Raw genomic sequence first — 20,648 nt, 5'->3', positions numbered from 1 at the left:
TGTGGGCAGGGTCGTTAGTATGCGTGGCGACGGGGAAAACGGGGTGTATACCTCGAGACGCATCATGTCGCCGCTCCGGAACCACATGTCACCCTTCTTGAACACGTCCCGAATGATGCGCTTGTTTCCTGCGGCTTCGTTCTTGTAATACCCAGAAAAAGGCGAGACGGGCGCCGCAGGATCCATGTAGTAGAGTGTCTCGCCTGCGTCGCCGGCCTTAACCACCGTGGCGAACCCTTGCTTATTCTTGAGGATCTCTTGCGAGTCTGGGTCGATGTACACCCTCTTTTCGAGGCTTCCATTGAGATAGTGCCAGTAAGCGCCTCGCACACCAATGGCGTTGCGAGAGAAGACTCCTCGGTTGGCGTTGAAGGAGGAACCTAAGCCGTCGGTGGCGGCGTAGAGCTCGTTGATGCACTCGATGCCGAAGCGCTCTCGGAAGACTTCCCAGACATCGGGTCGCATGCCGTTACCCCAGGCCATCTCGACTGAGTTGTCCCGGTCGAGTGGGGTGGGGGGAGCGTTGACCAAGTAGCGGCATAGCTCGCCGACGTACTGGAGGATGTTTGCTTTCGAGGCGCGGACTTCTGGCCAGAATGTCTTGTGGGAGAATTTGCGGCCGAGAATGACTGTACCGCCAGCGCCAATCATCGGACAGAAGCAGAGGCCGTGTGCGGCGCCGTGGTAGAGTGGGAGGCAGGTGTACATTCTGCTTTTAGGCCCAAGGCCTAAATATTCGGCGGTGGCGCGGGTGAGGTTGATTTCTTTGCCGCGGTTCAGGATGGTGCCTTTGGGCATGCCAGTGGTGCCAGATGTGTATATCAGACAGCTAAGGGCTTGTGGGTTGATGTTCTTCCGTCGCTCGGCCGGGAGCGGCGAAGTGTCTGTGAGGGTCTTGAAGAAGTCTGGGTCATAGTATAGTGTCTCGATACCGTCGGTTGCCAGCTCGTTCGCGTGCGGCTGGACGAGGTCTCGTTGTAGGATGTCTGTCAGGAGGTAGCGGCTGTCGCAGAGCTTGACACTATGGATCAGCGGTGCAGCTGTGAGATTGCAGTTGATGAATGCTGGGACCGCTCCGAGGGCCTCCAGAGCCAGCCACAGCAGTACGTATTCCGGACTGTTACCGCCGTCCATGGCCACTATCTCTCCGGCTTGGATGCCAAGGTCCTTGAGCAGCCAGTTCGCAACCGGTGTTATGGCATGATAGAACTGCTTGTAGGTCCACGTCCTACCCTCGAACTCGAGGAACGTGACATCTCCCATAGGCGTGTTTGCTCGGTCCTCGAATATAGTATACACCAGCATTTTGTCCTGGGCCATCTTCTCTGCGAGGAAGGCCATTGCCGTCGACACCTGGGTCGAGGTGTTGCCATACTTCCAGTCATGGCGTAGATGGTATTTCGCGTCGAGGTACGCCGCAATAGCGGCACCGCCTGCGACTGCCGCAGCTGCTGTTACTGTGCTCGTTAGTTACCACATCTGGGGAGAGCAGTCCGTGCTTACAGGCCATGGCTGCTGGCGGCGATCTCGACGCCGTCTCAGGTCCCAGAGCATACACTCTGTGGGAGCCAACATTCTGAGTATCCTCGGGGATTCAATGGAAGCAACGGCCGCCCTAACCGTCACGGTGTGTCAGAGCCGAGGTTGCTCTCGTATATTGACTTTCTACCCCATCATAAGATCAGCAATTGGTGGCGTGAACGTGAATCGCTGAAAGCTCCCCCGCACAAAGGGTGCAGCCGGGGTTGCTAGCCGGTAGTACACCTCTTTGACACGCCATGGTTCAAGCTATTATAAAACAGTGAGTAGCTGGGAAAAGATCATTGCATCTCGACGACCTTGAGATGATGTTCAAAAACCATTCAGCAGGAGAGATTGCAGGACTTGAAGGTCCGGAACAAGGAGGTTTTAAGAATCGAGGAAGGTACCTTATTCTGTATCTGGCATCGAACTAAAGCAGCCTATTTGGACCTCCTGTGTGCAAGCTCCTTCGAACGTTATGCCTAGGTGCGACTATCCTTGTCATACAACCTGAGAACCATCTTGCATCTCAATCGTATCAATCTGCCGTGCTTCCTGACTTCAGACACTGTTCAAGCTGTCCAACGTCGCGCTTTGTTAACATGCATTCCGCTGACTTGGGCGATATCGTCTCATAATCACTTGCGGCCCGGATATGGATCAACCCAGCCAACGAGATGATCGTAGCGCTTCATCGTACCGTCTGGTTCCACGAAGACGGAAACATTCGGATCGAAAATGTCTGGTCCGTGATAGCGCCACGACAGCAATGCAGGAACACCGTTGGCAGCAGCGTGTCGGCGGACGCGGGTCTCCTGTTCAGTCATTGCCTCAATGCTATCGAAGACACCTGGACGAGGGCCAAAGTTTGCGCCGTACGCAGTAGAGTATAGCTCAGCCTTCTGACGACGCTCCTTCTCCTGCCAATCAGGCACCTTAGGTCGCTTGTAACGACCAATCTCGTCCATCAACGCACTACCTAAGAAGTGCATGGCATTGGCTTCGAATATGGGATCGTTGTTCATCTTGTCGTTGGCTTCCTCGACTGCATCTGGGTGTGGATTGGCGAGTCTGCCCTCTTGGTTGTAATAATAAGGGCCGACCTGATCCAACGGATGGGCACGCACAAAGTTCTGCTCCTGAAAGGACATCTCGGAGTGAGTAGCTGGGACGCGTGGTGGAGGCAGAGAACGGTTGACGCGATTGCCGAATTGATCATATCCACGTTGGTCGCCGTGCTCGAGGAGTTCAGCTTGACTCGGCCAGTCCGACTGAGGCGCATCAGCGGCATTGGAAGACCAGATGCTGGGTTGACTCAGGACCGTGCTGAACTCATCGGCCAGACTCTTCTGACCTGGGCCATTGCCAAAAGCTGGTAAGATGACGCGCTTCTCCTTGCCAATACCGTCTCTGTTCATGTTGCTGGCGGCGTTGAGCTGTGCCTGCATCTGGTCGAGACTCAGGGTGACTTCATTTAGGCGAGCTCTGGTGCCATCCGACTTGAACTCCATCCACTCCGTGGTGTTCTGAGGGAAGACACCGGCAGGCTGACCACTAGGATAGGCTTGCTTCTTGAACATCTCTGGTGCGATTGGCTTGACACGACTGCGAACTCTCTGGTATTCTTCTTGAGCTTTGACTCTCTCGGATTTCCAGACAAGAGCTTGGCCATACTGGGGGGTATTGCTGGTTGCACTTGACGCATCGGGCACGATGGTGGTGTTTGCGCCACTGTTAGATTCTTCTGTGTCGACGGACAACAGCGAATCTTCGCCATCTTGCTCAACGCTATCCCAAGCTACAGGTGTCTCATGGCCGCGGACCGACTTGTCAGCTTTGGCAGTACCTTTGAGCTGTGGATTGTTGCGAATGAGGAGCTCTTGAAGGTTGTACTCGGCTGGTGGTAACGCAGACATGCCGCCGTGCTTCAGTTTGAAACTTTTGCTGGGAGCTCGACGTGTCTTCTTCGATGGTCGATAGTACCCTTTTTGATCCGCCGGTGAGTTCGCGAACCGTGATCGAGGTTTCGTTGGAGGTTGAAACGCGCTGTCCTGGTCGTTGCCGTCGACAGGCACGAAGTCGTTCGCTTGAGGGTTGAGTGGGCTGCCGGCCGCAGCTGAAACAGGTGAGCTGTCCATACTTGGTCAGAATTCCGTGTCTCGTGTCTCTGAGAGTGCGCGAGATTGTAAGACCTGCAATTCTGCAATGGAAGAGCAAAGGTGTCGCTATTTGTGAAGAAGATCATGGGTGCGGAAGGTCTCTTACCAAGTTGTGAAGTTATTCTGTTGGTCTAACGCGGGTCACTTGTCTGGCGCCTAGGTGACGCTCAAAATATGAGGAAGTGAGGCCAAAATGAAACGTGTCGTGGTGGTGATGTCCAGACCAAACAAAATCAAGTGGTAACTTGGTAGCCAGGGCGACAGGAAACAGCCCAGCAGAATTCGCATATTACTTCAAGGTAAAAGGATGTTGAAAATGTGCTGATGCAGCATACCAGCATAGTTGTCAAATTTCGAGGCTTTCACTTGACGACCTGTGTTCGGTACCAACACTCCTCCGTGCTGTCATGTTGCAGCATCGCCGAGTGTGCTCCAAAGATAGTACATTGGCTGCGCGAGTTTCCTACTGACCAGCGCCCTCCCCATTGATGGCCGCGTTTCAAGCCGCTTTGAGATCCCAGCTTTTCCTTGTAGACGAAGCATACGGACGCTTCGCAGTAAGGACTGATACGCGTCAAGCCAAACCCACACGTGGGAGGTTGTACTGACATGATAAGGCGTCATAAGGCAACAAGGCAAATTTAGTGGTCTTGACGACCAATGCTTTCTACTTTGTCTTCTACTACCCATTGTGGTGATACTCCAGTGAAGCCGACCTGTTCCTCTCGTGGTAGATTGACGAACATCGTCTTGCTTGACTGGTCAGGCTCTGCCTTTTTGAGCTCTCCGGAGACGACCACTACGCGGCTGATCAGAACCATGCCCTCTTTCCCGCTCCACCTCACGCCAAAAGCTCTTCCTACCTCGACTACGGCACCCAGAAAACCTGAGAACCCGCTTCCTACCCTTCTTCGGACCCCATCAGGTCTCGCCATCCTCGAGATACAAGGGACGATTCACGCTCCATTCCCCACAGCTGACTCCCCATCTACCAACACCAGCACCTCGGATAACGCAATTCAAACACCAATAGGCCGCCTCGAATTTCCGTTGTACGACGCCAGCACAGATACTGCGGCCGACACGAAATGGACTAAGAAGGTCTACTTGTATGTGGGACAGCATCAGCGATTGGTGGGGGAGGTGAAGAAGCTGGGGACGCCGTTGGGCGTGCTGAGGCGAAGAGAAACTCCGGGAGATGCAGAGCGAGGATGGCCGAAAGGGTCTGAAGACGAAGGTTTGGAGGTTGCGGAGGTCGTGCGGTGGAAAATTGTCTTTGGAGGCAGAGCGGAGCCGGTCTGAGAAGACGGTCACCACCCTGACGGCGGGTTCTACGCGATGAGGCGAAAGACGAGGTTCGCATGGTGGTCACAGCTCTTACGATATATCTATCCTAAGGTATACAGAAAGCGGATCCGGTTCACGCCTCACTTAGCATTTTTGCGGAGGGAGAAGGCCGTCACTGGCTGCGATTCCAAGAAACGCACAGAACCGCGCTGCTGCATACTCTACGAATCGAGCGCGACAGCCGCGACACGGACACCAGCTATTCCGCCCGAGCGTCCTTCAGGCTGTCTCAGAGTCTTGAACACTTCCACCATTCTCCGAAATGACCTCGGAACGTAGGGAGTGATGCTTTAATGCGAATAAGTGTCAAGCTCTGCCACACAATCCTGTCGACGCACAACGCATGCAATCGACACCATCGTAGCGCTCGTCAAGCAGTCTAGAGGGAGGCGAAGCCGACCAGTAGCTACCTAGGCAGCTGTAAGCGTACATGAGGCGTGGGCATGAAGAACTGCCGAAACCTGGAGATCAAAAGGCATGTATAGTATGAGGCTTGCGTTGGGCCTGGGTCGGAAGACAGGTCTCGCGAAAGAACCTCATGTGGTAATTGTAGCAGCGAGTGCAAGGTCGACAGCTTAGCTCGACGTAGATGCTTGGATGAAGATCATGGAAGAGGGAGCCAGGACAAGCGGCGGCTAATATTTGAAGCCAGCGGAAGGAGCCCTGCCAAGAAGTAGAACCAGGTGCAGGTGCCATAGTAACTCCGATTGGCTGAATGACGATAGAGATGTGCATCTCCGAGCTCTTCGAAAGAAGCAAGAACGCTTGGATGCAGGAGCTGATCTATGCAGCGTTCACAAGCAGTTACCTCCGTCACATCTTCGTTCTGAACGTCAACTAAGCTAGACAACACAGAAGAGCTCGCAGCTGGCTCACCGAGCACCTCAGCGACCGCAAGCGCTGTCGTGCAGCATCGCCCTCCTACCTCATTCCCCGAATAGCCTCTGCCTGCGGTCATGGCTCCCTCTGCTAAGGTTGACGACCCTCGCATGAGCTCGATAAAACCTCGATTGAAGTACAACACTATCGGCGGTGTCAATGGGCCGTTGGTCATCCTTGACAATGTATGACACCGCGCAGCTGCACCCCAACACAAGAACGTTACTCTGACCATATCAATGATAGGTCAAATTCCCCAGATACAACGAAATCGTCAGCTTGACCCTACCCGATGGCGAGGTCAGATCAGGCCAGGTCCTCGAAGCGAGAGGTACGACATTGTGGTGCACAGGGAGCGAATGCAGTCTGACCAGTCTCTCTAGGTAATCGAGCCGTGGTGCAGATCTTCGAGGGCACAACAGGTATCGATGTGAAGAAGGTGAGGACACTCTGCTGCCATGGCCGCAGCTCGACTGACACTAGGCAGACGAAAGTCGAATTCACGGGTCACAGTCTGAAGATTGGTGTCTCCGAGGACATGTTGGGCCGAGTCTTCGATGGCTCAGGCAGGGCTATTGACAAAGGCCCCAAGGTACTTGCAGAAGACTACCTCGACATCAACGGCAGCCCTATCAACCCATATGCAAGAGTGAGTGTATTCCGTGGTTTCTCTGAGCTGTCTAATGGCGTCAGGTGTACCCTGAAGAAATGATCTCAACCGGTATCTCAGCCATCGACTGCATGAATTCGGTCGCTCGAGGACAAAAGATCCCTATCTTCTCTGCGTCAGGTCTTCCTCACAACGAAATCGCTGCCCAAATCTGTCGGCAAGCTGGTCTCGTCAAGCAAGCCGACAAGGGCGTTCACGATGACCACGAAGACAACTTCTCCATCGTCTTCGGTGCTATGGGTGTGAACATGGAGACTGCCCGCTTCTTCCAACGCGATTTCGAGGAGAACGGTTCGATGGAGCGTGTCACACTCTTCATGAACTTGGCCAATGATCCGACCATCGAACGTATCATCACTCCTCGTCTGGCTCTCACCACTGCCGAATACTATGCTTATCAGCTCGAGAAGCACGTCCTCGTCATTCTCACCGATCTGTCATCATACTGCGACGCTCTTCGAGAAGTCTCGGCTGCCCGAGAAGAAGTTCCTGGCCGACGTGGTTATCCTGGTTACATGTACACTGATTTGTCGACCATCTACGAACGAGCCGGTCGTGTCGAAGGTCGCAACGGGTCCATCACCCAGATTCCCATCCTGACGATGCCTAACGACGATATCACGCATCCCATTCCAGATCTGACTGGTTACATTACAGAAGGTCAGATCTTCGTCGACAGAGGCTTGGACAACAAGGGTATCTACCCGCCTATCAACGTGCTCCCGTCACTTTCCCGACTTATGAAATCCGCCATCGGCGAAGGCCTAACCCGCAAGGACCACGGTGACGTGTCCAACCAGCTGTACGCCAAATATGCCATTGGTCGTGACGCCGCTTCGATGAAGGCTGTCGTCGGTGAGGAGGCCTTGTCATCGGAAGATAAGCTTGCTCTGGAATTCTTGGACAAGTTCGAAAGACAGTTCATTGCACAATCGCCGTATGACAAGCGAACTGTTTTCGACTCGCTCGATCTTGGCTGGTCATTGCTGCGTATTTTCCCCAAAGAGATGTTGAATCGAATCAATCCCAAATTGCTGGACGAGTTCTACAGCCGGAAGAGCTCGAGGAAAGACAAGGACAAGGATCAGAAGAAGGGCAACAAGGACACCAAGGACAACGATAATGACGGAGAGGATGAGCAGCCAAAGACGAATGGCGAGACCGAGAACTTGATGGACGACTAAGTGCTAGAGCTTCAACGGTTCGCATGTATTGGTGGGTGGTCGCGTCCTGTCTTCGCAAGCACTAGCGTCCAAGATGATATTGTTTGACTCAAGATATACGTATAGTACGGCGCAAGCAAGGTCATCAATCAGTCGGCAATAGAGGCATCGAGGATCTGGCCCTTCTAAGAGCCAAAAATCTCTATCAACCGGGTCAAATTCGCTGGCCTAACAAGGGTATCTTGCAGTGCGGCACCGCTCCGTACGAAACAAAATCACTCTATTCTAGCACGCAATCGCTCGAGTCCCACAATCCCCTCCAGACAGCATCGTGGTTGGCTGTACTTCCAGAGACCAGGCGATTCTTTGCCTTGTGCCTTATGTTGAAACATCTGAGAGCCTACAGAAGGCAAACTACCTCATCGCTGCTACTCAGCTGCCCTGGATATGTTTCTTGGTCTGTTCTGCACCAGATGCTGCGAGTTGAATGTCTCGCGCTGAAGCTGCGGTCATCCGGAACCAGCCCCGCACTTAGGCTTTCGGGCTTCTCAGCAAAGCAGAATCTAGCCAGAGGTTCCTGGGACTTCGCCTACCAGGGAGCCCTCTGCAAGAACGACCGCGCGTTGCCGGCGTGAGACTCGACTGCCCCTCAGTCACCGGGCATGACCTCCCGAGTCTCTCAAAGTTTCGCACTTCTTCTTTCCCGGTTTTCCTGATACATCTTCGCACCATTTATTTGTAGAGCCGTTGAATACTGCGTTTCCATCGTGAAAAGTGATTGCATCAGTCACTACCGGTCCTGCAGCCCTCAAGACTATCTGCCAACAGAGATTCGCCTGCAAGTATGGTTGTCGTAAGTGTCTACGACCAATTCCAGCCGCTGGAGACGGATGTCTGATGCCTCTGCAGGCCGAGGTCGACACAGCCCAGGATGGAACGGTCACGGAGCCGGTGAATCGTGAGCCGACGATGGAAGCTCTCACTAGCAGGTAAGCTTGAATGGTTTTGAGCACTTCCCGATAGGTCACCTGCCGCCATTTTGCGACCCAGGGCGTGCTCTGCGTCGAAATACTGTATTTCACAAACAAGATGGAAGACCTTGTGGCTGTCACTCGAGCGTTCCTTGGTAGTTATCGATTTGCATTTGCAAGATCGAAGTCACTGTCACAAAAGGGAGAGACTGATCTGACAAGACGAAGAGAGTGCTTCGAGGGGAACCGAAAACCAATTTGACCAGACAGCAAGACTGAGCTGAGCTGACAGAGAGACCGGCTTGACCAGACTGCGAGACTCATTCGTTGCCGTTATGAAGTGGGAGAGCGAGAGCGGAGATGCTGAACTGAAAAGTCCCAGAGAGGAATCTGCTTGAGATCGGATCGCTGACTGAGGACCAATATCTAGCTTTCTGACATGCACGGCGGCTGTGTCGTATGATCGAAACCACGGACCTATCCAGCACATATCTGCCGACGAACACATCGTCAAAATCGATGGACTGGTCAAGTACCAGCTCGGACTCACCGCAGCAGACATGGCCCACGACTTCCCGCAGCACAAAGTCACTTGTGCCTTACAGTGCGCAGGCAATCGGCGTCATTCGATGAGAACGAGAATCAAAGAGGTCTGCGGTGTGGACTGGTTTGACGCGGCGTTGATGAACTGTGTCTTCGAAGGCCCACGACTGCGTGACATCCTACTGGCCGCAGATACCGTTCAGGAGGACTCCAGCGTCCAAAGCAGACATGTCCAGTTTGCGAGCGTGGGAACGCAGACCCAGGACGATGAATACTATGGTGGGTCGATCCCGTTAGAGAGGGCGATGAATCCTGACATGGATGTCATACTGGCACTGAAGGTATGTCTTATTCAAACTTTGAAATTTCCTGCAGAGGCCGCCCGGCGGGAGTTTTTGCTTCATGGCCTCTAGAAAAGATCGGCTTGATGCCCAACATCCGTGACTAACGATCATCCTTGACAGATGAATGGTAAAGCTCTAGCGCCCCGGCATGGCTTTCCTGTTCGAGTGGTGTGTCCTGGTGTTCTGGGCGCCCGTTCGGTCAAATGGTTGGATCGTGTAACCGTTTCGGAGTGCGAATCGCCATGCTTCTACCAGCAACGAGACTACAAGATTCTTCCGCCACAGGTCACCAACATGGACGTTGCGGAACAGTACTGGTCCAAGATCCCATCAATGTGCGAAATGCCGATAAATTCGTGCATCAGTTCGCCTGAGTCGGGCTCGACTGTTGTATTGCCGGCATCAGGGCTCGTCGAAGTCAAAGGGTATGCTGTGCCACAAGGCAGCTCGGGGCCGATCGTTCGCGTTGAGATTTCCGGCGACCTGGGAAGGAGCTGGGTTGATGCGGATCTGGACTGTGGCGGCGAGAATGCTTCCAAATGGGCATGGGTTCTGTTCACTGCGAAAGTGAGGGTGGCGACTGGAAAGGGCCAGACGATCTATGCCAAAGCCACAGATGCTGCAGGCAATACACAAGAAGAAGCAAGATCAGCGTGGAATGTGCGGGGTGTGGGATACAACGGCTACGAGGCTGTGGTCGATCTTACCATTGTTGAGACGAGCCGACTGTGAGTTGATCAGTTCAGGGGTGGAAGTGGTTTTTCTTTCGACCAGGCTGAGCCTGACGGCCGTTTTGGAAGTGCGTCGAGCGGGTTTGCGTAACCGTGGCTGATGCCCTGCATACTTGTCTTGGGCATCAGGCGGTTAGCTGACACGAACCATGACAGCGTGTTCCAGCTGAATTCATGTCGTGGTTTGCAAAGATAGCGCAAGTCGTAGCCTGGGGTGTGGGTGCGGTACCGAATGGTTTGGCAGCCTCCTCCCCTTCTCGGGGGAACGGTTCTAATGTGAGGTGGAACGCTGAGGATGGTAGAATGTGGACAGCCTGCAGCGGATGCACGGTGCCGACAGGTGTCTGCCAATCTTGGAAACAAGCAGTGTGACCTGGCATGATTGTTGCTTGATGCACCTCGACGGGGTCTCAAAGTAATCGATCGAGACTCCTGAGTTCAGCGAGATGGCGAATTGCAACGTTGCGTTCGAACGCTTGATAGACGGATATATTATCGTCCATATTCATCAACGTTCGCCACAAGGACAGATGTGAACTTGGTGACCCAGCGACAGGTCAACGTTTGCTGTTCGCCGATAATGCGCGATGCCTGCAATGAAGTCCTCTAGGCAATGCAAAAGACGTTTGCTTCGGTCAGTTTGGCCCGGGTAGATGCAGCGCTGCCAGACCTGTCAATGCAGTCAATGTTTGAATGCCGGAGTGATCGACGCATGGCGTTCACAGATGGGTGACGGGTTTCTATGATGGACTCGAAGCATAGTTGCAGTACATGATGGTCATGAAGTGATAGACGACAGTAGACAGCCCGAATGACAGCTTCAGCACCGATCACCAGGGGGCCCGCCCGGGTATCCTGGATCCAAGTTCCTTGATGCCTGTGACTTCGGTCATTGACGCACTGGCAGTGACTTTCACTTTCTCCGCACGAAACTTTTGGCCGTTGAGGAATGCTTCGTCCAGGGACAGGGTCTGTTCGCAGGTCACGACGACGACGATGGGCATTGGACCAGCTCTGTATGTGCTATGTTGTACATGTTGATGTAGAGCACCAGTCAGCCAGTCGAAGAGTCTCTGTGTAAGCGAGCCTTGATGCCTGTTTAGGCCGAAAGGACGAGGGTGCCGCTCCAACTTTGCTGCAGTGGAGAATGGCGGCAATTCTCAAGAACTCATCACTCCATGTTCCCGACCATATCTTGAGGCTTCATCTAGCCATCATCCTCACCGTCCTTAGCCGCCAGATCGTTGCAGTGTGTGGCAGGTGGTGATCACTGCACGACCTTCTCTACTCGTGTACAGAGTCTGACCTATATACTTCATCTTTGGCGTTGGTGGTCTGCCTTTTCTGGGTCCTCATCTTAACCTCAAGCGTGAGTGTTCCTGCAGTAGATCTGATATAGTACATGCTTACGGATGCGGCAGCTTCTATCGTCGTTCCCGTCGTCGTTCCGTATACCTCACGATCACATTTTGCCGGCCGTTAGATCAGTCCACAATTGTGTATCAGTATGGCCTCCAACCCGACTCCCGCACCCGCGGCACCCAAGCTGGACCGATATGTGGTCATTCATGTGGCTACGACGTGCGACGAACACGGAGTATATGTCCAGAAAGATTCAGCCGAGGTCATCGAGCTGGGTTGGATCCTGCTTGACAGCAAAACCTGTGATGAGGTGCGCCTCCCCCCCACAGGTCAAAGATTGAAGCACACATCTGATGTCTTACACAGCTACACCGCGAAAGCGTGCTCATCAAGCCTCAGTCCACTCCCGTCACCCCGCTATGCAGTGAGTGCTCCTGACAGACCGTCACTGAGGTGTCTCATACTGATCTTCCTGTCTCAGCCAGCTTGACGACCCTGACCTGGGAAAGTGTCCGAAACGCAGGCTCTTTCCGTGATGCAATCTCCAGATTTGACCAGTTCATTCAAGAGCATGTGATCAAGAACAACCTCGAATTCTCCTTTGTCACCTTGGATTCCTGGGATTTGAGGGTGCAGCTGCCACGTGAAGCCCGGGACAAGAGCGTTGTGCTGCCTGCATATCTCCAGCACTCTCGTACCTTCGATCTGCGCTCTGAGTATTCTCGGTGGCAAGTACACCATCCAGAGACTCTTACATTCGGACCGAGCTCGTTGGCAAACATTTGTGCCGCACTTGAGGTGGAGCCTGTGCAGTCATCCGCTCCCATCAAACACAATCTGCCGTTCCATCTCCAAGCCTTGGCTCCAGCCTCTCCGAGACGCGCTATGGAAGAAGCCATCACCTTGACCAGGGTACTTCGCGGCCTGATCCGGAAATCTCAACCTGCTTCAGAACATCCCGAGATTTTGACTAGACCAATGGATGCACGAGCCGACGTCAACGCCTTTCTCAAGGAAAGGAGTAAGGTCCTCCACATGAATGGTCTGCCCCACGATACCACTCAGTCGGAACTAGAATCGTGGTTCACTCAATTCGGCGGTCGACCAATTGCTTTTTGGACGCTCAGAACTCCTGATCAGCACAAGCCCACGGGGTCTGGCTTCGCGGTCTTCTCTTCACACGAAGAGGTAAGCATTCTCATCTCCTAGCATTTATGTTGAAAGCCGTCTGCCATTTCCATCGTCTCGAATGACTTCGTACTATCGAGCGGCGATGGCTGGCTACCTCTACCCCAACACTGACTCAAATCAGGCCGCTGAATCGCTCTGCATGAACGGCCGCGCCCTCAACGAGAAGGCCATCGAGGTGTCACCTAGTTCCGCGAGAGTGCTCGATAGAGCCACTGAGATACTCACGCCATTCCCGCCATCAAAGAACCGCCCTCGTCCGGGTGACTGGAACTGCCCTTCATGCGGCTTCTCCAACTTCCAACGACGGACAGCATGCTTCAGATGCTCCTTTCCAGCCGCCGGACCGGCTCCTGACCCGTACAACGGTGGCTATAATCAATATGCTGGCAACTATGGGCCTCCAATGTATCCTGGCAATCACGGTCATCATGGTCATCACGGCGGTCATGGCCATCACGGAGGTCACGGTCATCATGGTGGACATGGTGGTCGCGGTAACGGACCGGTACCATTCCGAGCTGGCGATTGGCGCTGTGGCTCCGAAGGCTGTCAATACCACAACTTCGCTAAGAACGTGAATTGCCTTCGTTGTGGCGCACCTCGAGCCACCGCCGCGATTGTTGTCGAGCAAGGTGGCTATGGACAGCAGATGGCACCGCCACCGAACTTTGGCATGGGACCACCACCGATGGGTGCTGACCAAGGCGCAGGGCCGTACGGACCAGGAGCTCAAGCATTCGGATCCGGCGCTGCCTTTGCTCAGGCTCCACCGAACACCTACGGCATGCCACCCATGGGTGCTCCTGCTGGATTCCCTCAAATGGGCGGCATGACGCCTGGCTATTCCTCAAGCAACATTTCCCAGCATTCGTTTGGTCCTGCTGCACAGGCTGCTTTCAGTGGTGCCGCTGACACAACTGCGCAGTCTGGTCACGCTCCGCAAAATGGATTCTACGGCAATGAACAAGCTCCCGATCCGTTTGCTTTTCTCAACTCTTCGCTCGCTGGTCTCAATGTGAACGACGAGAATCAAGGTGCTCGTCGCAATGGCAACCCGCAAGGTGCTAAGAGCCCAGCTTAGGCGGCTGAGCTTGAGAGTGAGCCTGAGAGTGAGCTTGAGAGTGAGCTTGAGACTCGCTTCAGTCATTCAGGGAGAGGATTGCCGCTGGGAGGGCTCTACGGTTATGGTGCGACGCCACGGCCGCAAGAAAAGATGAAGGCTACTGTACGGATTCTACGTGAATTTTAGCGAGGCGTCGGCAAAGGACTCATCTGCGGGTGTAGCATAGCTTAGCTGGAGGGGTGCTCAGGACAGCGGAAGGGTTTCATTTCCACAGTTTCATTTCGTGGTATGGATGAACATGGCGAACAGTATGTATAAAGCAAGAGGTGGCAGTGATCGTAGAAGATATCAGTAGGACATAGTGAGCTGATAGCAGATATCATAGCGAGGGAGAATGCAGTGTGCATAACATCAAAGCGCCTTTCCATTACACCTGAGGCGGCCCCTACTGTGACAACATTGCCAAGGTTGATATAGATCATGCCAATCCATCGACAAGCTGGCGTCGATCTTCTCCGCCCTGTGACAACAGAGCACTCCAGGGAATCAGAGCACAGGCGATGGCACATTCTGTCTTCACTCTCCAGACAAGAGTACAGATCGAATAGGAACGGGACCATGTCGTCCTCAAGCTTCGGAGGCAAAGTGGTAAGTTGTATTACCTCTTCCTGGTATCCTATAGTGTCACCGACTCCGTTCACCAACAGCTCCATGTATATAGATCGCTATCACTGGCGGCGGTTCCGGGATGGGTTATGCCGTTGCAAAACATCTCGCGTCCCTCGGAGCCAACATCTCGCTCGCCGACATCAACTCTGAGACCCTGAGAGCGGCCTACGATACCCTCCCCACCGACCGCCATCCAGGCCAAGATCACTCCCACATGGTTGTTGACGTAACTTCCACCGAGGACGTAGATGACTGGACGTTGATGATTTTAGCGAAGTACCGACGGTTGGATGGGGCGGTCAACATGGCGGGCATCATTTGCAAGGCGAAGAATGTTGAGTACGTGGAAGACGAGGAGTGGGCACGGACTATGGACGTCAACGCCGGGGGCGTGTTTCGATGTCTGCGGGCGCAAGTGAGAGCGATGAAGCAGGCAGCTGAGCAAGGCGGACGTGTTGCGAGTGGTAGTATTGTGAGTGTCAAAAGGCCGGCTGGATCACTGAGTCACAAAGCACTCCTGGGTTGCCAGTTTGACTCATGGGGCTTTGCTCGCTAACGCATGGATCGCACTACAGGTCTCGGCAGCGAGCACATTCGGACAGATCGGTGCACCAGGCAACATCGCCTACGCCGCGTCTAAAGCTGCTGTTATCGCTGCCACGAGAACCGCAGCAAAGGAGAACCAGCACATCAGGGTGAATTGTGTGGCTCCAGGTGTGTTACAAGACCCGGTCTATAAGCCTGAGCGGCTCGCCGACCGCTCCAGAGCCCTCCCCTGATGACATATGTCATAACGCCACGTACAGGTTCAGTCAACACGCCTCTCTCCGCCAGCGAAGATCCCGAAGATGTAGCACGAGGACTGCAGGTCACAGCACAGAAGCGGCGTGCTGAACCGATCGAGGTCGCCAAGGTCATCGCATTCTTGTTGAGCGATGATGCGAGCTTTGTTACCGGTGCTGTGTATAATGTTGATGGTGGCTGGGTGTGTTAGGCAATGGGTCGAGTGTGTGGCGACATGTGGACGGCATAGCGGCAGGGAAGGGCAGTGCCTGTAGTATGTGACCTGGCGGGCCCAACAGACGAAGAAGAGTGGTACTTTCAGGAGAGCATGCTGCAAGCCATGATCAGGGTGCCGCTAGCTTGGTTCAGCTGTCAATAGGTGACTACCATGGACATAAGTGAAACCGGATGACAAGAAATTTCAATGCAGGCGGACTCTAACTTGAGAAGCATGCCATCATTCGGTCGTGCAAGAGCCCTTCACCGTTATGACTCTTGTGTGTGGCAGATTGGAGAGTTGTGGTGGTCGTGTGTCCCTTCCCTGCTCATTTGCTGTGAACACGGAGAATGTTCGGGCGAACACTTCTTCCGCTCCGACGCCATTGAGAGGTGCCTCGACCCCCGACTTTTCACTTTCGTAGGACGGCCCACCAACCTCGCACAATGGAATCTGTGCCTCAGACCTTCTGAAAAGCCTCGCCGGAATGCTAGTAGATTCAGTGTGGCATTTCTAGAAGCTCAAATACGGGCTGTCAAGCAGCCACAAGCTTAGCTGGACCTTCCAGGCCTCAGACACGGACTCGAGGAAACAGAAGCTTGGCCATGGTCTCTACTAGGTCGACCAAACGCGCCGCCAATCCGGCTGGCCTGGATGGTGCATCGAGTCCCGAAAAGAAAGTCAAGCAGTCTCAAGCATTGCAATCGGCTCCCCAATCGGACCTGCACAACATCAAGGTTGTTCTCCTAGACATCGGTAAGCCAACCGGGGGTGCCAAGTCTGATCCGACGCAAGTACGTGTCATCCTCAGCTGACGTTTGATGCCTCGTCTCTTCAGAGGGTACAATATGTCCAATCAGTTTCGTGAAGGAAACACTGGCAAGTGGATGACTCCGTGGGCGAAGCCCAGCAATATTCTAACAAGGATTGCTGCAGTTCCCGTATGCCCTCAAAGCGCTTCCTTTAGTCTTGGAAACCCAATGGGACTCGCCAAATTTTGCACCGTATCGAGACGCATTCCCAGCCGAGCATAGAGCTTCGCCAGCCGCTCTTGAGGCTCATGTGAAGGATTTGACCGAAAGAGACGTCAAGATCGCTTACTTGAAGAACCTACAAGGCTATCTGTGGGAGGATGGCTACAAGACTGGTGCTTACTCTACGCCTTTGTATCAGGATGTCCTAGATTTCTTCGACCGCTGGCCCTCGAAAACTTCTAGTACGAATGGTGATCCAGCCCAAGCTAACGAAAAGTCGGCCGGTCCCAACATGTCCGAAGCAGGACAAGCCTCGGTTGACAAAGATGTAAAGGCGAATGGAGTCACCACACCAGAAGCTACTTCAGACTCGCTGAGACAGATAGCGATCTATTCATCCGGTTCGGTCTTCGCGCAGAAGCTGTTATTTGCACACGTTCAGACTCCATCAGAGGCCTCCACGAAGACGGGATCAGAAACAGCTCTTGCCAAATCGAATTCCCCGACCCGTGATCTCAACCCTTCTGTGACCACCTATTACGATACGACCAACGCTGGTCTTAAGTCCTCGGCGTCTTCGTACAGCACCATTGCGAAGGATCTAGATGTCCAGCCAGCACAGATTCTATTTCTTAGTGATGTGCCAGCCGAGATCGATGCAGCGATCGAGGCCGGGATGCGGGCTATAGTGGTGGAGCGAGAAGGGAACAAGCCTTTGAGTGAGGAGGAACGGGGAAGATACAGAATCGTGCAAAGTCTTCAGCATTTGGGTCTATGAAGGGTGGTCTTCCCTCCCAGGAGCTGTGAGAGCGCTTCTGGGTCATGCAGACCAGTTCAGTCACCTCTGACAGAATGACGCTGATTTTAAGGCATGCCGGGGATGTGCAACAATTTGGGGATCGGTGGCACGGAGAATGGCGACCTCGGTACGCTATCACATTATCGTTGCGTATCTGTCTAGCTGGAGGATGCTAGAGAATTACATATCGACCGACGAACCTGGCAATCGGAACTTTGGATCCTGGAGAAGCTGAAAGATCCTTGCTGCATATTGTATGCCAAGCCTGCATAGCAGCAGGCAGCCGATCTAGCCCAAGGCAAACAGGCAACCCCGCGGACCAGTTGAGCCTGACCGACAAATTTCACCAGGCTTGTGTCACGTCTCTACTTCTCTGTCGAGTGTGTCAAATCTATTAGGATGATGATGTCCCGTCGCTCCTTTACTCACGAGGCAAGTGTAGACGAATTTGACTTCCATTTCGACACTGACCTATTCACTTTCAGGATCTGACAGTCACGTCTTCGCTTCTCCGATCAGGCTGATGCCATCTGCAACCTAGTTGTTCCACACAGCTACATGTTTGATCCTTCATGCCATCACATCGTCCACGGCGCAAGCGAGGATTGCCCCGATACATACCTCCAGTTTATCCAGATATCACCATGGATCTCGCACCGGCCCCAGATACAACGCCTAGTCTCGGAGGCGACGCATTCGACCCATTCTCGTTCTTCTCAAATAGTGTGGGCCTCCCTGCGTTCATTGCTGCATTGCTCTATCCTCAAGTCAAGGAGATCTCGAAACGCTTCCCTCGGCTATGGAAACTTCTCAGCGCTGCCGTTGTGGTACAGCTCACATACCGGTACACCCAAGCGAAGTTGAAGAGCTTGGTCGCATATCTGGTCAAGCTATGTGCATCGTCGATCAAGATACAGTATGGCGACGAGCTCATGGGCTGCTTTCAACGATGGCTCGACAAACAAAAGCCATCTATGACACATCGCGAGCTCATCACAGCGAGGTCATTGCAGTCGAAGCACTCCTGGCGGCCATGGGACACTCAAGAGGACCTCACCACGACCCCTGAAGGTGTCGATGCAACGAATATTCTCCTTCGACGGAACTACAACGTGCGAATGTTCCGGCATAAGGGACGCTTCTTCTGGCTGACCCAAACTTTAAACGTTGAGAACACCCCAGAGACTGGAGCCGTAACTAGGAAGTCACTGATGATCTGGACCCTGGGAAACTCTGTGTCGCCAATTGCGGCAATACTGGACGAGGCAGTCAAGGAACACTCGAACGATGGAGAAAAAGCAGCAACAACTCTCTTCACACCCTTTCCTAATCACCAAAATTATGCTTGGGATGACAACTCAACTGGTATCTGGAGAAAGCATGCGGTCAAGCCTTGTCGGCCACTGGATACGGTCTACCTGGCGGGCCATCAGCGAGAGCTGATTGAGCATGATGTGGCAAGATTTTTGCATGCGGACACGGCGGCAAGATATCGATCGAGGGGTATCCCACATCGGCGAGGTTATCTGTTCTATGGACCACCAGGTAATGGCAAGAGCTCATTGGCCATGGCATTGGCTGGTCACTTCGGCCTCAATGTGTACAGTCTCAGCCTGCGCGACGCTCAGATGAGCGATACCTTCCTGTCGCAGCTCTTTAACGCTCTCCCATCGTCAAAAGTGCTTGTGCTCCTTGAGGACATAGACTCCGCTGGACTCAAGCGAGAAGAGGAATTTGAAGACGACGACAGTAGCATCTACGACCTACCAGCAAACAACGTAAGTGCTTGTTGCAATGCCATCCCACAATATGTTCAAAGCTTACCTTTCGGCCAGTACCTCAATACAGGCCTCCTCCCTGATGGAACTTTCCCTCGCAGACATCGAATACCACCTCCACGTATCACCAATGTCACACTGTCTGGAGTTCTGAACGCGCTTGACGGTATAGCTGCCCCCGAGGGCCATATTGTGGTGATGACAACCAATGCTCCGGACTCGCTCGATAAAGCTCTTACACGACCCGGACGTATCGATACCAAGATTGAGTTCAAGAATGCGAGCCCGAAACAGCTGTACGATATCTTCCATCGCATGTACCGGGACGAACACGCCACTCTTGACGATGCAAGTGGTCCTTTGGTCGCGCCAGGGCAAGGTACGAGCGTCAATTCGACAGCATCCACAACCAGCACCAACAAGGCAATGTTGGCAACCTCAACCGGTATGCACGAGGAGCTGGCCACGGTCACGCCGGCTGGTACTGATGAGAAGTCGACTATCTTGGAGGATGGCTCGAGCAACAGCTCTACTTCTCTCTTCAACGAAACAAGCAACGAGAAGTCCTTTCCAGCTAGTGCTAAAATAAGCGGCGCCGGGGACGACTCCACAGACTCTTCTCCCACACCCTCTACGCACGGCACCGAAGATGAGAACGATGGTTCAGCCAAGGCTACTGGTTTGGAAGCAGCATCTACTCCTTTACCGCCAAGTGGTGCGTCTGCTGCTCCAAAATTGTCCTTCCACTATACACCGCTCGAGCCGCAAGTCCTAGACAAACTCGCCACCCAATTCTCGCAACGTATTCCAGCGCAGGAGCACTCTCTCGCCTCCGTCCAGAACTACCTCCTAGGCAAGGTGGACCAACCACACCTCGCAGTCCGTGAGGCGGCTGCGTGGGCCGCGGAGGAACGCAAAGAGAAAGAGGAGTACGAGAAGCGGAAAGCTGAGAAGAAGCTCAAGCGTGAGTTGGAGCATGAGAAGCGCATGAAGGCGCTCAAGGGTAACATGGACGCCGGTAGCGGTGGTGGCGATGTCAGCAATCACGTTCTAGCAGCGGAGGCTCAACAATCTCTGCAGCAGCAGGAACTTATTCGCGAGCAAGCGCTTGCTCAGGCGGCCTTTGCTGAGGAGGTCATTCTCGATTAGTGAATGGGATTTCGGGTTCAGCAATGGGCAGAGATGGCTTCGCTGGGAGCCTAGACTGGTTGGTTGATTGGGATTTTCAAGACTGAATATATTCATGGTCTGACGACCAGGGAGTGAGAGCTGCGGGCCACAGGACCATCAAAACTCAGATCAGCATGCATTTGAAGATGTTGCTAGTGCAACCAGCATTAGCTATATAAACCATCTAAGCCAACGTCTTATCTATTCAAGCCTGAAGGGAGCTGCCATAGGATCTCTCCTCAGCCTTGTTCCTTCAGCGGCCCACACTGGGGTCCATGCCCCGGACTTGCCGCGCGTTGCATCACCGATCGCGC

General features: G+C 53.6%; 7 protein-coding genes across 7 annotated transcripts; 6 read left to right on the top strand and 1 right to left on the bottom strand.

The window, feature by feature from the left end:
* Positions 1-2,159: 2,159 nt before the first annotated feature.
* Positions 2,160-3,659, bottom strand: AB675_10674 (uncharacterized protein; the record flags this gene model as incomplete). The annotated part of the gene is made up of 1 exon (XM_018139462.1): positions 2,160-3,659. The coding sequence occupies one exon, from the start codon at positions 3,657-3,659 to the stop codon at positions 2,160-2,162; it is 1,500 nt and encodes a 499-aa protein (XP_018000611.1).
* Positions 3,660-4,499: 840 nt separating this feature from the next.
* Positions 4,500-4,982, top strand: AB675_10673 (uncharacterized protein; the record flags this gene model as incomplete). The annotated part of the gene is made up of 1 exon (XM_018139461.1): positions 4,500-4,982. The coding sequence occupies one exon, from the start codon at positions 4,500-4,502 to the stop codon at positions 4,980-4,982; it is 483 nt and encodes a 160-aa protein (XP_018000699.1).
* A 1,001-nt stretch (positions 4,983-5,983) lies between these two features.
* On the top strand, positions 5,984-7,760 carry AB675_10672 (V-type proton ATPase subunit B; the record flags this gene model as incomplete). The annotated part of the gene is made up of 5 exons (XM_018139460.1): positions 5,984-6,091; positions 6,153-6,237; positions 6,290-6,345; positions 6,394-6,555; positions 6,600-7,760. 5 exons carry the CDS (start codon positions 5,984-5,986, stop codon positions 7,758-7,760), a joined length of 1,572 nt encoding a protein of 523 aa, XP_018000749.1.
* Positions 7,761-11,835: 4,075 nt separating this feature from the next.
* On the top strand, positions 11,836-13,962 carry AB675_10670 (putative RNA-binding protein; the record flags this gene model as incomplete). Its single annotated transcript, XM_018139459.1, has 4 exons — positions 11,836-12,000; positions 12,057-12,114; positions 12,172-12,878; positions 13,003-13,962. The coding sequence occupies 4 exons, from the start codon at positions 11,836-11,838 to the stop codon at positions 13,960-13,962; spliced, it is 1,890 nt and encodes a 629-aa protein (XP_018000839.1).
* A 600-nt stretch (positions 13,963-14,562) lies between these two features.
* Positions 14,563-15,607, top strand: AB675_10669 (3-oxoacyl-[acyl-carrier-protein] FabG; the record flags this gene model as incomplete). The annotated part of the gene is made up of 4 exons (XM_018139457.1): positions 14,563-14,592; positions 14,666-15,085; positions 15,189-15,327; positions 15,420-15,607. 4 exons carry the CDS (start codon positions 14,563-14,565, stop codon positions 15,605-15,607), a joined length of 777 nt encoding a protein of 258 aa, XP_018000815.1.
* A 611-nt stretch (positions 15,608-16,218) lies between these two features.
* AB675_10668 (Enolase-phosphatase E1) lies at positions 16,219-17,365 on the top strand (the record flags this gene model as incomplete). The annotated part of the gene is made up of 2 exons (XM_018139456.1): positions 16,219-16,407; positions 16,550-17,365. 2 exons carry the CDS (start codon positions 16,219-16,221, stop codon positions 17,363-17,365), a joined length of 1,005 nt encoding a protein of 334 aa, XP_018000764.1.
* Positions 17,366-18,030: 665 nt separating this feature from the next.
* On the top strand, positions 18,031-20,313 carry AB675_10667 (putative mitochondrial chaperone BCS1-B; the record flags this gene model as incomplete). The annotated part of the gene is made up of 2 exons (XM_018139455.1): positions 18,031-19,164; positions 19,222-20,313. 2 exons carry the CDS (start codon positions 18,031-18,033, stop codon positions 20,311-20,313), a joined length of 2,226 nt encoding a protein of 741 aa, XP_018000724.1.
* Positions 20,314-20,648: the final 335 nt, after the last annotated feature.

This window comes from Cyphellophora attinorum, assembly GCF_001299255.1.
Source record: "Cyphellophora attinorum strain CBS 131958 chromosome Unknown Contig11, whole genome shotgun sequence".
Taxonomy (NCBI): Eukaryota; Fungi; Ascomycota; class Eurotiomycetes; order Chaetothyriales; family Cyphellophoraceae; genus Cyphellophora; species Cyphellophora attinorum.
Note: the sequence above shows the minus strand (reverse complement) of the source record. Positions and strands in the feature narration are given on the sequence as shown.